Here is a 13,843-nt window from a genome sequence, read left to right as displayed (position 1 = left end):
TACCCTGCTGTGGTGTCCTGCTGTGGTGTCCTGCTGTGGTGTCCTGCTGTGGTGCCCTGCTGTGGTGTTCTGCTGTGGTACCCTGCTGTGGTGTCCTGCTGTGGTGTCCTGCTGTGGTACCCTGCTGAGGTACCCTGCTGTGGTACCCTGCTGTGGTGTCCTGCTGTGGTACCCTGCTGTGGTACCCTGCTGTGGTGTCCTGCTGTGGTGTCCTGCTGTGGCACCCTGCTGTGGTACCCTGCTGTGGTACCCTGCTGTGGTGTCCTGCTGCTGTGGTACCCTGCTGTGGTACCCTGCTGAGGTACCCTGCTGTGGTACCCTGCTGTGGTGTCCTGCTGAGGTACCCTGCTGTGGTGTCCTGCTGTGGTACCCTGCTGTAGTACCCTGCTGTGGTGTCCTGCTGTGGTGTCCTGCTGTGGTGTCCTGCTGTGGTGTCCTGCTGTGGTACCCTGCTGTGGTACCCTGCTGAGGTGTCCTGCTGTGGTACCCTGCTGTGGTGCCCTCCCTCTATCTCTGGCATGTATATTTGAGGGCACGAGTGCAGCACACTTTATGCGTTCATCTATCTTAGCTATTATTGATAGGGTTGCAGAATGTGTATATGTTCTCCTTTGTTTGCTGTTCATGCTGTATATGGATGAAAGACTGCGTCAGGAACTGATGTGTGTGTGTTTATTCCTGTCTGTTTATTCATCTGAAAGCCCCCCCCTAGATTTAGTGCAGTAGCAGGCAGATCGATCATGTTGTGTAGTATGTAAATTGATAGCAGTCAATTTTCCCACTTCAGCAGGCTCTCTCTCTCTCCCTCTCTCTCCATCTCTCTCTTTCTCTCTATCCTCTCTCCCCCTCTCTCTCTCTCTCTCTCTCTCTCTCTCGCCCTCTCTCCCCCACTCTCTCGCCCTCTCTCGCTGCACTCTCTCTCTCCCTCTCTCTCTCTTTCTCTCTCTCCCAGTCCTATCCTCTCTCCTACCTCCCATCCTTTTTCTCCCTCTCTGCCTCTCTCGCTCTCTCGCCCCCTCCTACCCTCTCTCTCTCTCTCTCTCTTTCTCTCTCCATCTCTCTCTCCCCCTCCTACCATCTCTCTGGACTGCCACGGTGTTGTTGTTTCATTCTACTGCAGCCTCTCCTTCATTTGGATATAGAGCTGTTCTGTCTCTCTCTTTTTCCTGGTCTGTCGCCATCGATTGTTTTCTCCTTCCTCTTGTTGTTGCGGGTAAGACCTGGCAGGTCCCTAGGGAGGGAGAGTGTGTGTGACATGTGTATGTCTATGTTTGTGTGTCTGTCTGTGTATGTACGTGTGTGTGTGAGCATGCATACACATTGGCGTGTTTGTATGTTTGAGTGTCAGCCTACATGCCTGTGTGTGTGTGTTCTGTTTGCATGCCACCTGCGTGTGTGTGTGTGTGCGCAGGTAGACATTTTTGCTGCAGTCTGAACACTTCGCCTAGCCACTGTCAAGGGAGACCATCACCATGGTTACCAGAGATGCGTGCTCTGACTGTGTGTCTGTTAAAGGTCTTAAAGAGTCCAGAAAGTTGGACCCGTTCTAAAATGGACATGGGGCTTTCCCACCCTGACCCGACCTGCATAAATTCATTAGTTTAATATAGAAACCAGTTCTGAACGGACCGGAGGACAACTACACCCGTCCCGTATTGACCTGGTCGGATCCAGACCTGGTCTGATCCGAGTAATGGAAACAGCAGAAAAGTAATTCTTCAAGCTACTTTATTAGCCAGAGCTGATAAAGCGCGAGGGAGAGGAGGCAGAGCAAGGTGACGCTCTAGTCGCAGTAGTGAGAGTGAATGACAGGGAGGAGGGAGGGAGAGACAGCAACAGGCCGACACTCACTCACTCACAATTCTGGATCTGGACCCACTCGGGTATACGGTTACAGGTGAATTTGGGAAGACAGTCGGTAGTATGAGGGTTAAATGGTCCCAGTCGGTAGTATGAGGGTTAAATGGTCCCAGTCGGTAGTATGAGGGTTAAATGGTCCCAGTCGGTAGTATGAGGGTTAAATGGTCCCAGTCGGTAGTATGAGGGTTAATTGGTCCCAGTCAGTAGTATGAGGGTTAAATTACTCCAGTCAGTAGTATGAGGGTTAAATGGTCCCAGTCGGTAGTATGAGGGTTAAATGGTCCCAGTCAGTAGTATGAGGGTTAAATGGTCCCAGTCAGTAGTATGAGGGTTAAATTACTCCAGTCGGTAGTATGAGGGTTAAATGGTCCCAGTCGGTAGTATGAGGGTTAAATGGTCCCAGTCAGTAGTATGAGGGTTAAATGGTCCCAGTCGGTAGTATGAGGGTTAAATGGTCCCAGTCGGTAGTATGAGGGTTAAATTACTCCAGTCAGTAGTATGAGGGTTAAATGGTCCCAGTCGGTAGTATGAGGGTTAAATGGTCCCAGTCAGTAGTATGAGGGTTAAATGGTCCCAGTCGGTAGTATGATGGTTAAATTACTCCAGTCAGTAGTATGAGGGTTAAATGGTCCCAGTTGGTAGTATGAGGGTTAAATGGTCCCAGTCGGTAGTATGAGGGTTAAATGGTCCCAGTCGGTAGTATTAGGGTTAAATGGTCCCAGTCAGTAGTATGAGGGTTAAATGGTCCCAGTTGGTAGTATGAGGGTTAAATTACTCCAGTCAGTAGTATGAGGGTTAAATGGTCCCAGTCGGTAGTATGAGGGTTAAATGGTCCCAGTCAGTAGTATGAGGGTTAAATGGTCCCAGTCGGTAGTATGATGGTTAAATTACTCCAGTCAGTAGTATGAGGGTTAAATGGTCCCAGTTGGTAGTATGAGGGTTAAATGGTCCCAGTCGGTAGTATGAGGGTTAAATGGTCCCAGTCGGTAGTATGAGGGTTAAATGGTCCCAGTCAGTAGTATGAGGGTTAAATGGTCCCAGTTGGTAGTATGAGGGTTAAATGGTCCCAGTCGGTAGTATGAGGGTTAAATGGTCCCAGTCAGTAGTATGAAGGTTAAATGGTCCCAGTCGGTAGTATGAGGGTTAAATGGTCCCAGTCGGTAGTATGAGGGTTAAATGGTCCCAGTCAGTAGTATGAGGGTTAAATTACTCCAGTTGGTAGTATGAGGGTTAAATGGTCCCAGTCGGTAGTATGAGGGTTAAATGGTCCCAGTCAGTAGTATGGGGGTTAAATTACTCCAGTTGGTAGTATGAGGGTTAAATGGTCCCAGTCAGTAGTATGAAGGTTAAATGGTCCCAGTCGGTAGTATGAGGGTTAAATGGTCCCAGTCGGTAGTATGAGGGTTAAATGGACCCAGTCAGTAGTATGAAGGTTAAATGGTCCCAGTCGGTAGTATGAGGGTTAAATGGTCCCCGTCGGTAGTATGAGGGTTAAATTACTCCAGTCGGAAGTATGAGGGTTAAATGGTCCCAGTTGGTAGTATGAGGGTTAAATGGTCCCAGTCAGTAGTATGGGGTTAAATGATCCCAGTCAGTAGTATGGGGTTAAATGGTCCCAGTCAGTAGTATGGGGTTAAATGGTCCCAGTTGGTAGTATGAGGGTTAAATTACTCCAGTCGGTAGTATGAGGGTTAAATGGTCCCAGTCAGTAGTATGGGGTTAAATGGTCCCAGTTGGTAGTATGAGGGTTAAATTACTCCAGTTGGTAGTATGAGGGTTAAATGGTCCCAGTCGGTAGTATGAGGGTTAAATGGTCCCAGTCGGTAGTATGAAGGTTAAATGGCCCCAGTCGGTAGTATGAGGGTTAAATGGTCCCAGTCGGTAGTATGAGGGTTAAATGGTCCCAGTCAGTAGTATGAGGGTTAAATGGTCCCAGTCGGTAGTATGAGGGTTAAATGGTCCCAGTCGGTAGTATGAGGGTTAAATGGTCCCAGTCGGAAGTATGAGGGTTACATTACTCCAGTCGGTAGTATGAGGGTTAAATGGTCCCAGTCAGTAGTATGAGGGTTAAATGGTCCCAGTTGGTAGTATAAGGGTTAAATGGTCCCAGTCGTTAGTAGGAGGGTTAAATGGTCCCAGTCGGTAGTATGAGGGTTAAATGGTCCCAGTCGGTAGTATGAGGGTTAAATGGTCCCAGTCAGTAGTATGGGGGTTAAATTACTCCAGTTGGTAGTATGAGGGTTAAATGGTCCCAGTCGGTAGTATGAGGGTTAAATGGTCCCAGTCGGTAGTATGAGGGTTAAATGGTCCCAGTCGGTAGTATGAGGGTTAAATGGACCCAGTCGGTAGTATGAAGGTTAAATGGTCCCAGTCGGTAGTATGAGGGTTAAATGGTCCCCGTCGGTAGTATGAGGGTTAAATTACTCCAGTCGGAAGTATGAGGGTTAAATGGTCCCAGTTGGTAGTATGAGGGTTAAATGGTCCCAGTCAGTAGTATGGGGTTAAATGGTCCCAGTCAGTAGTATGGGGTTAAATGGTCCCAGTCAGTAGTATGGGGTTAAATGGTCCCAGTTGGTAGTATGAGGGTTAAATTACTCCAGTCGGTAGTATGAGGGTTAAATGGTCCCAGTCAGTAGTATGGGGTTAAATGGTCCCAGTTGGTAGTATGAGGGTTAAATTACTCCAGTTGGTAGTATGAGGGTTAAATGGTCCCAGTCGGTAGTATGAGGGTTAAATGGTCCCAGTCGGTAGTATGAAGGTTAAATGGCCCCAGTCGGTAGTATGAGGGTTAAATGGTCCCAGTCGGTAGTATGAGGGTTAAATGGTCCCAGTCAGTAGTATGAGGGTTAAATGGTCCCAGTCGGTAGTATGAGGGTTAAATGGTCCCAGTCGGTAGTATGAGGGTTAAATGGTCCCAGTCGGAAGTATGAGGGTTACATTACTCCAGTCGGTAGTATGAGGGTTAAATGGTCCCAGTCAGTAGTATGAGGGTTAAATGGTCCCAGTTGGTAGTATAAGGGTTAAATGGTCCCAGTCGTTAGTAGGAGGGTTAAATGGTCCCAGTCGGTAGTATGAGGGTTAAATGGTCCCAGTCGGTAGTATGAGGGTTAAATGGTCCCAGTCAGTAGTATGAGGGTTAAATGGTCCCAGTCGGTAGTATGAGGGTTAAATTACTCCAGTTGGTAGTATGAGGGTTAAATGGTCCCAGTCGGTAGTATGAGGGTTAAATGGTCCCAGTCGGTAGTATGAGGGTTAAATGGTCCCAGTCTGTAGTATGAGGGTTAAATTACTCCAGTCAGTAGTATGGGGGTTAAATTACTCCAGTCAGTAGTATGAGGGTTAAATGGTCCCAGTCGGGAGTATGAGGGTTAAATTACTCCAGTTGGTAGTATGAGGGTTAAATGGTCCCAGTCAGTAGTATGAGGGTTAAATTACTCCAGTTGGTAGTATGAGGGTTAAATGGTCCCAGTCGGTAGTATGAGGGTTAAATGGTCCCAGTCAGTAGTATGAGGGTTAAATGGTCCCAGTCGGTAGTATGAGGGTTAAATTACTCCAGTCGGTAGTATGAGGGTTAAATGGTCCCAGTCGGTAGTATGAGGGTTAAATGGTCCCAGTCAGTAGTATGAGGGTTAAATGGTCCCAGTCAGTAGTATGAGGGTTAAATGGTCCCAGTCGGTAGTATGAGGGTTAAATGTTTCCTCCTTTTTTAACGTTGTGATATGTACAGTAAATTGTTGTAAGGCGTAGGGGAAGACGTGGAGTCTAGAACCGTGGTGCTATGATCATTTTATTTAATCTCAGAGTGCTTCAGTATTGTAGCAGGCTGGTCCACTTTCCATGTCGTAGTTCAAATTCAAATGGTTGAAATAAAGCTTTGACCAGTCTAGGCAATGACATGATCAAAACAGGTCCTATATTCCTTTCAATGATGAACTGATTGTCTGGTGTTGGTGGTAGTAAGGATTTCGTGGATATGTATGTGACCAATACGATTTGATTTGATTTAGTATGCACAGTTTGAGTTATATATATTTCTTTATGACTGATCCTAGTCACGCTGATCTGCCTCTGTGTGTGTGTGTGTGTGTGTGTGTGTGTGTGTGTGTGGGGGGGGGGGGGGGGGGGGGGTCAGGGGAGAGCTCTGGACGCATCCTCAACAGAGGGTAAGTGAGTAGGTCTATGATGAAGTTGTTACTGTGGTCCAGCTGTCTCATGATTTATGGCATTAAAAACACCATGCTCCGATTGATGAAGGTTTCAGTAATGAAACACTGTGGTTTTTCCTCGTAAAGAAATTGTTTTACTGAACTTTCATTTTCATATAAAAGTGACTAATATCCTTTTAAAATTAAGTTTCAGTTTGTATCAGGAAGGCTGGTCAAGTTCAATCAGGAAGGCTGATCAAGTTCAATCAGGAAGGCTGATCAAGTTCAATCAGGAAGGCTGATCAAGTTCAATCAGGAAGGTTGGTCAAGTTCAATCAGGAAGGCTGGTCAAGTTCAAACAGGAAGGCGGGTCAAGTTCAATCAGGAAGGCTGGTCAAGTTCAACCAGGAAGGCTGGTCAAGTTCAATCAGGAAGGCTGGTCAAGTTCAACCAGGAAGGCTGATCAAGTTCAATCAGGACGGCTGGTCAAGTTCAATCAGGAAGGCTAATCAAGTTCAATCAGGAAGGCTGATCAAGTTCAACCAGGAAGGCTGGTCAAGTTCAATCAGGAAGGCTAATCAAGTTCAATCAGGAAGGCTGGTCAAGTTCAATCAGGAAGGCAGGTCAAGTTCAATCAGGAAGGCTGGTCAAGTTCAACCAGGAAGGCTGGTCAAGTTCAATCAGGAAGGCTGGTCAAGTTCAACCAGGAAGGCTGGTCAAGTTCAATCAGGAAGGCTGGTTTATGCTTGTTTAACTTCATCCAGTAAGAATAATATAATTCACTTTGTATCCTAGTATTCATAGTGGAAATGAATACAAACGTATCATCATCATCAGTTTCTTCTCCTCTTTCCTATTAGCCATGTGTGGCATGTCAGTCACCTATTTACCTTATAGCCTGTAATCACAGAACTGTACATTCCACACATGGCAGTAGGTGGTCTAGTGGTTAAAGTGTTGGACTGGTAACTGAAAGGTTGCTGGATCGAATCCCTGAGCTGACAAGGTCAAAATCTGTTCTGCCCCTAAGCAAGGTATTTAAAACTTGGATGTTGATTATGTCAGCCCACTACACCTCTCTGATTCAGAGGGGTTGGGTTAAATGCGGGAGACGCATTTCAGTTGTATAACTGACTAAGTATCCACCTTTCCCATTCCTCAAGTGTGCTGTTTAACCTATGGGCTCGCTGGCAATTATCACCTTCCTCTCTCTCAACCAATGGGAGTAAATGTATTTCTATGTCAACTTACCCTTGTTCTCTCACTTACTGTCTTTCCAGCAAAAGTTTTCGACCACCATCCACCTCCACCAGCTATAATAACCTTAAGGCCGCCATTAGAAATCCTTTTCCCCTGCAGGTTTTCGATGCCAGCGGCCCCGCATAGAACTACCTGCCATCACATCATCTGGCTCAGAGGATCCTTCCTCAGAGACGAGGCCATTCCCCAAACTATTTCATAAAATGTCATATTGTACTCCGTCATTCATTCGTTCACTTTGTTGTTAACTCAGTTCAGCATGTGCTGGATTAAAATAGTGTTCTAACTATCTCCTCTGTCTTTCTCTCTCTCTCTTTGCCTCAGAAGATCTGAGCTGCTTGTCTTCCCCTCGACGGCAGGCCATGCATTTTGCCTAAACCCAATCCCCCCTCTTCCTCTCAACCAATCCGAGGCAGCCATGAACCCCCAGGAGGCGGAGTTAGGCCAGGAACTGAGCGAGGACGTGGAAGCCGACTTGCCCCCTCCTCAACGCCGACGCCACGACAACAACACTGCCACAAACAGCAGGCGACCCCGGCAGCCTAGCAACCATAGTAGTGAAAACAACAACCACGCTGCTCTGCGCTACAGGAGGTATAATGAGGCCCCTGGTGCTGGTGGCAGCAGAATCAGAGGAGCCCCACAGCGGAGGTCAACAGAGGAGCCAGAGCTGCACCAGGGGGCCCAGTCTCCTCCCCAGCAGCCCCAGCCTCAGCCCCAGCAGGCCCAGGGTCAGTCTCAGCCCATCCCGCGACCTGCAGTGACACGTTACCGCAGACAGGAGGACAGTGAGGCCAGGCTCAGAGCACAGCAGCAGAGACACACACAGAGACAGCAGAGAGGGGCTGAGAGGGCCCAGCAACAACAACCACCTCCACCAGGCCCACAGCCTGTTCACTCTCTACCCCCACAACCAGATGAGCCGGAGGAGGAACAACCACCTCCACCAGGCCCACAGCCTGTTTACTCTCTACCCCCACAACCAGATGAGCCGGAGGAGGAACAACCACCTCCACCAAGCCCACAGCCTGTTCACTCTCTACCCCCACAACCAGACGAGCCGGAGGAGGATGAGGGGGAGAGAGAGAGGGAGAGAGAGGGTGATGATTATGCATTAGCTCGTTCTGCTAGCACGGAAAGCGGTTTCCACACACACACAGACCGGGCGGAGGGCGACGCCGTCATGGTACTAGATCCTGAGGCGGAGGACGACGGCGGTACCTACGAGGTGACGCTTCGCCCAGAGGCAGAAGGATACACAGAGAGTGCTGAGTCAGAGCAACAACACCCCCATCCCAACCTGAACCTCAACTACCCCCCTCAGCCCCCTCCCTTACCCCGGGGACCCCTACCAGACGTTGGGAGACCCCCTAGTCAGGAGGAGGCAGAGGAAACCCTGAACCCTGGAGGAGGTTACTCCAACTACGTCTACACCCAGCCTCTCTACCGCCGTGAGGGAGGGGCCAGCAGAACAGGGGGGCGGGACAGCAGCGTGGAGGAAGGGGTGGAGCCAGAAGATGAGGCGTATTCCGAAGCCTACGACTACTCCCTGACAGAACACGTCTACGAGGAGATCGGCGACGCTCCCTCTTCCGCCGCAAAGGTTGCAGAGCCTATGGACGCCAATGAGAACCTCCAGCAGAGGAAGGCAGGGTTCCGTCTGTTCGAGGGGCGGGAAGGATGCGGGGACTACCGACAGCAGGAGGCGGTGGGGTCACGGCTCCACCACTACGATGAACGCTCGGACGGGGAGTCGGACAGCCCGGAGAAGGAGGCGGAGTTTGCTCCGTACCCACGGGCAGACAGTTGCGACCAGGACGGGGAAGAGGACATCGACATGATCGTAGCTGAGGTCAGAGAGAGTCTCAGCTCTCAGAGTCTGGAGAGAGTTGCTGCCGGGCTTCGGGAGGGAGGAGAGGAAGAAGATATGATGGAAGGAGGAGAGGAAGAGGAGGGAGAGTGGCCCGAATCCGAACACGCTCACAATTCTCAATCCGATGCGCCCACAGACTCCACATACCGCAAGGGAGAGATAGAAGGAGAGGGAGATGAGAGTGAAGAAGAGATCTTCCCACCCCCAGCAGAATCTGACGACTGGTCTGGGGTTCGTAACAGTCGTGAAAAGAGAGACGCCATCTCCCTGGCCATAAAGGACATCAAGGAGGCCATAGAAGAGGTGAAGACCAGGACGGTGAGGTCACCCTATACCCCTGATGAACCTAAAGAGCCCATCTGGGTGATGAGACAGGACCTGAGCCCCACCGCTGAGTGTTGTGACCTGCAGCCATCACTAGGTGGCGACGTGAGTAGTGCTTTATACAGACTACTAATACTGTGTTTGTGTGTGTTTGTGTTTGTGTGTGTGTTTCTGTGTGTTCAGTCATATGTGTGTTTGTGTGTGCGTGATAAGTGCAGATGAAGGAGACGAGGTGAGGAAAAGAGGAATCCACTGTAAACTATTGAGATGAAGCCATGACACTGTTCCCCTCTTTTGGTTTATTCCCATCCCCCTTTCACATCATAACTCTATCTACTACTTCATCTCTCTGTTTCTCTCTCTTCTCTGAGTTGTCTGTCATACTTGTTCCTTTTTCTTTCTGAGTGGTGGCTGTCTACCCTGAGGACAAATGATCTCCACTCCTCCTCTCCTCCTCTCTCCTGTCCTCTATCCCCTCCTCTCCTACTATCTTCTCCTCTCCTCTCCTTCTCTCTTCTCCTTTCTCTCCTCCTCTCTCCTGTCCTGTCCTCTCCTCTCCTCTCTCCTCTTCTCTCCTGTCCTCTCTCCTCCTTTCCTCCTCTCTTCTCCTCTCCTCTCCTCTCCTCTCTCCTCTTCTCTCCTGTCCTCTCTCCTCCTTTCCTCCTCTCTTCTCTTATCCTCTCCTCTTCTCTCCTTTTCTCTCCTCTCCTCTCCCCCAACTAATAGAGTGGACTAGTTGGTTGAATGGTTTGAACAGCGGTCTCATCTCATCAGTATTCCTGCTAGCTCTGCTGCAGCACCCCACCTCTCCTCTCCACAGTCAGAGTTAGCCCTGCTCTGCTGCAGCACCCCACCTCTCCTCTCCACAGTCAGTTAGCCCTGCTCTGCTGCAGCACCCCACCTCTCCTCTCCACAGTCAGAGTTAGCCCTGCTCTGCTGCAGCACCCCACCTCTCCTCTCCACAGTCAGAGTTAGCCCTGCTCTGCTGCAGCACCCCACCTCTCCTCTCCACAGTCAGAGTTAGCCCTGCTCTGCTGCAGCACCCCACCTCTCCTCTCCACAGTCAGTTAGCCCTGCTCTGCTGCAGCACCCCACCTCTCCTCTCCACAGTCAGAGTTAGCCCTGCTCTGCTGCAGCACCCCACCTCTCCTCTCCACAGCCAGAGTTAGCCCTGCACTGCTGCAGCACCCCACCTCTCCACAGTCAGTTAGCCCTGCTCTGCTGCAGCACCCCACCTTCTCCTCTCCACAGTCAGAGTTAGCCCTGCTCTGCTGCAGCACCCCACCTCTCCTCTCCACAGTCAGAGTTAGCCCTGCTCTGCTGCAGCACCCCACCTCTCCTCTCCACAGTCAGAGTTAGCCCTGCTCTGCTGCAGCACCCCACCTCTCCTCTCCACAGCCAGAGTTAGCCCTGCTCTGCTGCAGCACCCCACCTCTCCACAGTCAGAGTTAGCCCTGCTCTGCTGCAGCACCCCACCTCTCCACAGTTAGAGTTAGCCCTGCTCTGCTGCAGCACCCCACCTCTCCTCTCCACAGTCAGTTAGCCCTGCTCTGCTGCAGCACCCCACTTCTCCTCTCCACAGTCAGTTAGCCCTGCTCTGCTGCAGCACCCCACCTCTCCTCTCCACAGTCAGAGTTAGCCCTGCTCTGCTGCAGCACCCCACCTCTCCTCTCCACAGTCAGAGTTAGCCCTGCTCTGCTGCAGCACCCCACCTCTCCTCTCCACAGTCAGTTAGCCCTGCTCTGCTGCAGCACCCCCCCCTCTCCTCTCCACAGTCAGAGTTAGCCCTGCTCTGCTGCAGCACCCCACCTCTCCTCTCCACAGCCAGAGTTAGCCCTGCACTGCTGCAGCACCCCACCTCTCCACAGTCAGTTAGCCCTGCTCTGCTGCAGCACCCCACCTTCTCCTCTCCACAGTCAGAGTTAGCCCTGCTCTGCTGCAGCACCCCACCTCTCCTCTCCACAGTCAGAGTTAGCCCTGCTCTGCTGCAGCACCCCACCTCTCCTCTCCACAGTCAGAGTTAGCCCTGCTCTGCTGCAGCACCCCACCTCTCCTCTCCACAGCCAGAGTTAGCCCTGCTCTGCTGCAGCACCCCACCTCTCCACAGTCAGAGTTAGCCCTGCTCTGCTGCAGCACCCCACCTCTCCACAGTCAGAGTTAGCCCTGCTCTGCTGCAGCACCCCACCTCTCCTCTCCACAGTCAGTTAGCCCTGCTCTGCTGCAGCACCCCACTTCTCCTCTCCACAGTCAGAGTTAGCCCTGCTCTGCTGCAGCACCCCACTTCTCCTCTCCACAGTCAGTTAGCCCTGCTCTGCTGCAGCACCCCACCTCTTCTCTCCACAGTCAGTTAGCCCTGCTCTGCTGCAGCACCCCACCTCTCCTCTCCACAGTCAGAGTTAGCCCTGCTCTGCTGCAGCACCCCACCTCTCCTCTCCACAGTCAGTTAGCCCTGCTCTGCTGCAGCACCCCACCTCTCCTCTCCACAGTCAGTTAGCCCTGCTCTTCTGCAGCACCCCACCTCTCCTCTCCACAGTCAGAGTTAGCCCTGCTCTGCTGCAGCACCCCACCTCTCCACAGTCAGAGTTAGCCCTGCTCTGCTGCAGCACCCCACCTCTCCTCTCCACAGTCAGAGTTAGCCCTGCTCTTCTGCAGCACCCCACCTCTCCTCTCCACAGTCAGTTAGCCCTGCTCTGCGCAGCACCCCACCTCTCCTCTCCACAGTCAGAGTTAGCCCTGCTCTGCTGCAGCACCCCACCTCTCCTCTCCACAGTCAGTTAGCCCTGCAAATGGAGCTGTCCTGGCTGCCAGACATACAGTGCATTCAGAAAGTATTCAGACCTCTTAACTTTTTCCATAGTTTGTTACGTTACAGCCTTATTCTAAAATTGATTAAATTGTTTTTTTTCCCCTCATCAGTCTACACACAATAACCCATAATGTCAAAGCAAAAACAGGTTTTTAGAGAACTTTGTTGAAGCACCTTTGGTAGCGATAACGTTGTAGAGTCTTCTTGGGTATGATGCTACAAGTTTGGCATACCTGTATTTTGGGAGTTTCTCCCATTCTTCTCTGCAGATCCTCTCAACCTCTGTCAGGTTGGATGGGGAGCATTGCTGCACAGCGATTTTCAGGTCTCTCCAGAGATGTTCAAGTCCGGGCTCTGGCTGGGCCACTCAAGGACATTCAGAGACTTGTCCCGAAGCCACTCCTGCGTTGTCTTGGCAGTGTGCTTAGGTTCGTTGACTTGTTGGAAGGTGAACCTTTGCCCCAGTCAGAGGTCCTGAGCGCTCTGGAGCAGGTTTTCATCAAGGATCTCTCTTTACTTTGCTCCGTTCATCTTTCCTTCGATCCTGACTAGTCTCCCAGTTCCTACCGTTGTAAAACATCTACAATGCTGCAAACATTTTTTGTTTCCCTTTGTTACCCTCGACACAATCCTGTCTCAGAGCTCTACGTACAATTCCTTTGACCTCAAGGCTTGGAAAAATATGAATTTAATCAATTTTAGAACAAGACTGTAACTTAACAAAATGTGGAAAAAGTCAAGGGGTCTGAATACTTTTCTAAATGCATTGTAGACATCCTGACACAGAGGGGGAGAGGGAGGAAGACAGGACGACAAAGAGGTATGTGAGAGAATGAGGAAGAGAGGATTGCTAGATCTAAGAATGTAATGGATCTTCTTCCCCACTATCTCTCCTGCTTCCTCTCTCTCTCTCTCTCTCTCTCACCATCCATGCCCCTCCCTCTTTTTCACTCAGACACACACTCTCTCTATTAATTAGTATAACGAGCGCGTGTGTCAGTGACAACTAGGGGAAGAGGCATAGAGAGAGGGAGAGGGCATGCTGCTCTGTGTGTGCCATGGGGGTTGGTGGTGGGGAGAGGGGGGTCGGGGCTGGTACAGGGGGGTTGGTGGTGGGGAGAGGGGGGCCGGGGTGCAGGGGGGGTTGGTGATGGGCAGAGGGGCAGTCGGGGCTGGTACAGGGGGGTTGGTGATGGGGAGAGGGGCAGTCGGGGCTGGTACAGGGGGGTTGGTGATGGAGAGAGGGGGGTCGGGGCTGGTACAGGGGGGTTGGTGATGGAGAGAGGGGGGTCGGGGCTGGTAGAGGGGGACTGGTGATGGAGAGAGGGGCAGTCGGGGCTGGTACAGGGGGGTTGGTGATGGAGAGAGGGGCAGTCGGGGCTGGTAGAGGGGGACTGGTGATGGAGAGAGGGGCAGTCGGGGCTGGTACAGGGGGGTTGGTGATGGAGAGAGGGGCAGTCGGGGCTGGTACAGGGGGGTTGGTGGTGGGGATCGAGTGGGTGCAGGGGGGTTGGTGATGGAGAGAGGGGAAAGTGGATGGATGTACTCTTCACTACTGTCACGGGAGAAGAGACT

The 13,843-nt window shown here is 51.2% G+C and overlaps 1 protein-coding gene across 9 annotated transcripts in view; it reads left to right on the top strand.

Annotated features, from left to right (window-relative positions):
• LOC115200542 (amyloid-beta A4 precursor protein-binding family A member 1) overlaps positions 1–13,843 on the top strand; it is a 136,733-nt gene that overhangs the window by 82,620 nt on the left and 40,270 nt on the right. For 7 of the 9 annotated variants that reach the window (XM_029763679.1, XM_029763676.1, XM_029763675.1 and 4 more), the window contains exon 3: positions 7,593–9,567. In XM_029763679.1, coding sequence (XP_029619539.1) covers positions 7,684–9,567 — 1,884 coding nt within the window. In that variant the 5' untranslated portion in view covers positions 7,593–7,683. Of the gene's footprint in view, positions 1–1,130; positions 1,214–7,589; positions 9,568–13,843 lie in introns of those variants that run through there. The other 2 variants (XM_029763672.1, XM_029763671.1) reach the window with 2 other exon arrangements.

Source organism: Salmo trutta, chromosome 9, assembly GCF_901001165.1.
Source record: "Salmo trutta chromosome 9, fSalTru1.1, whole genome shotgun sequence".
Lineage (NCBI taxonomy): Eukaryota > Metazoa > Chordata > Actinopteri > Salmoniformes > Salmonidae > Salmo > Salmo trutta.
This window is presented reverse-complemented; position numbering and strand designations above follow the sequence as displayed.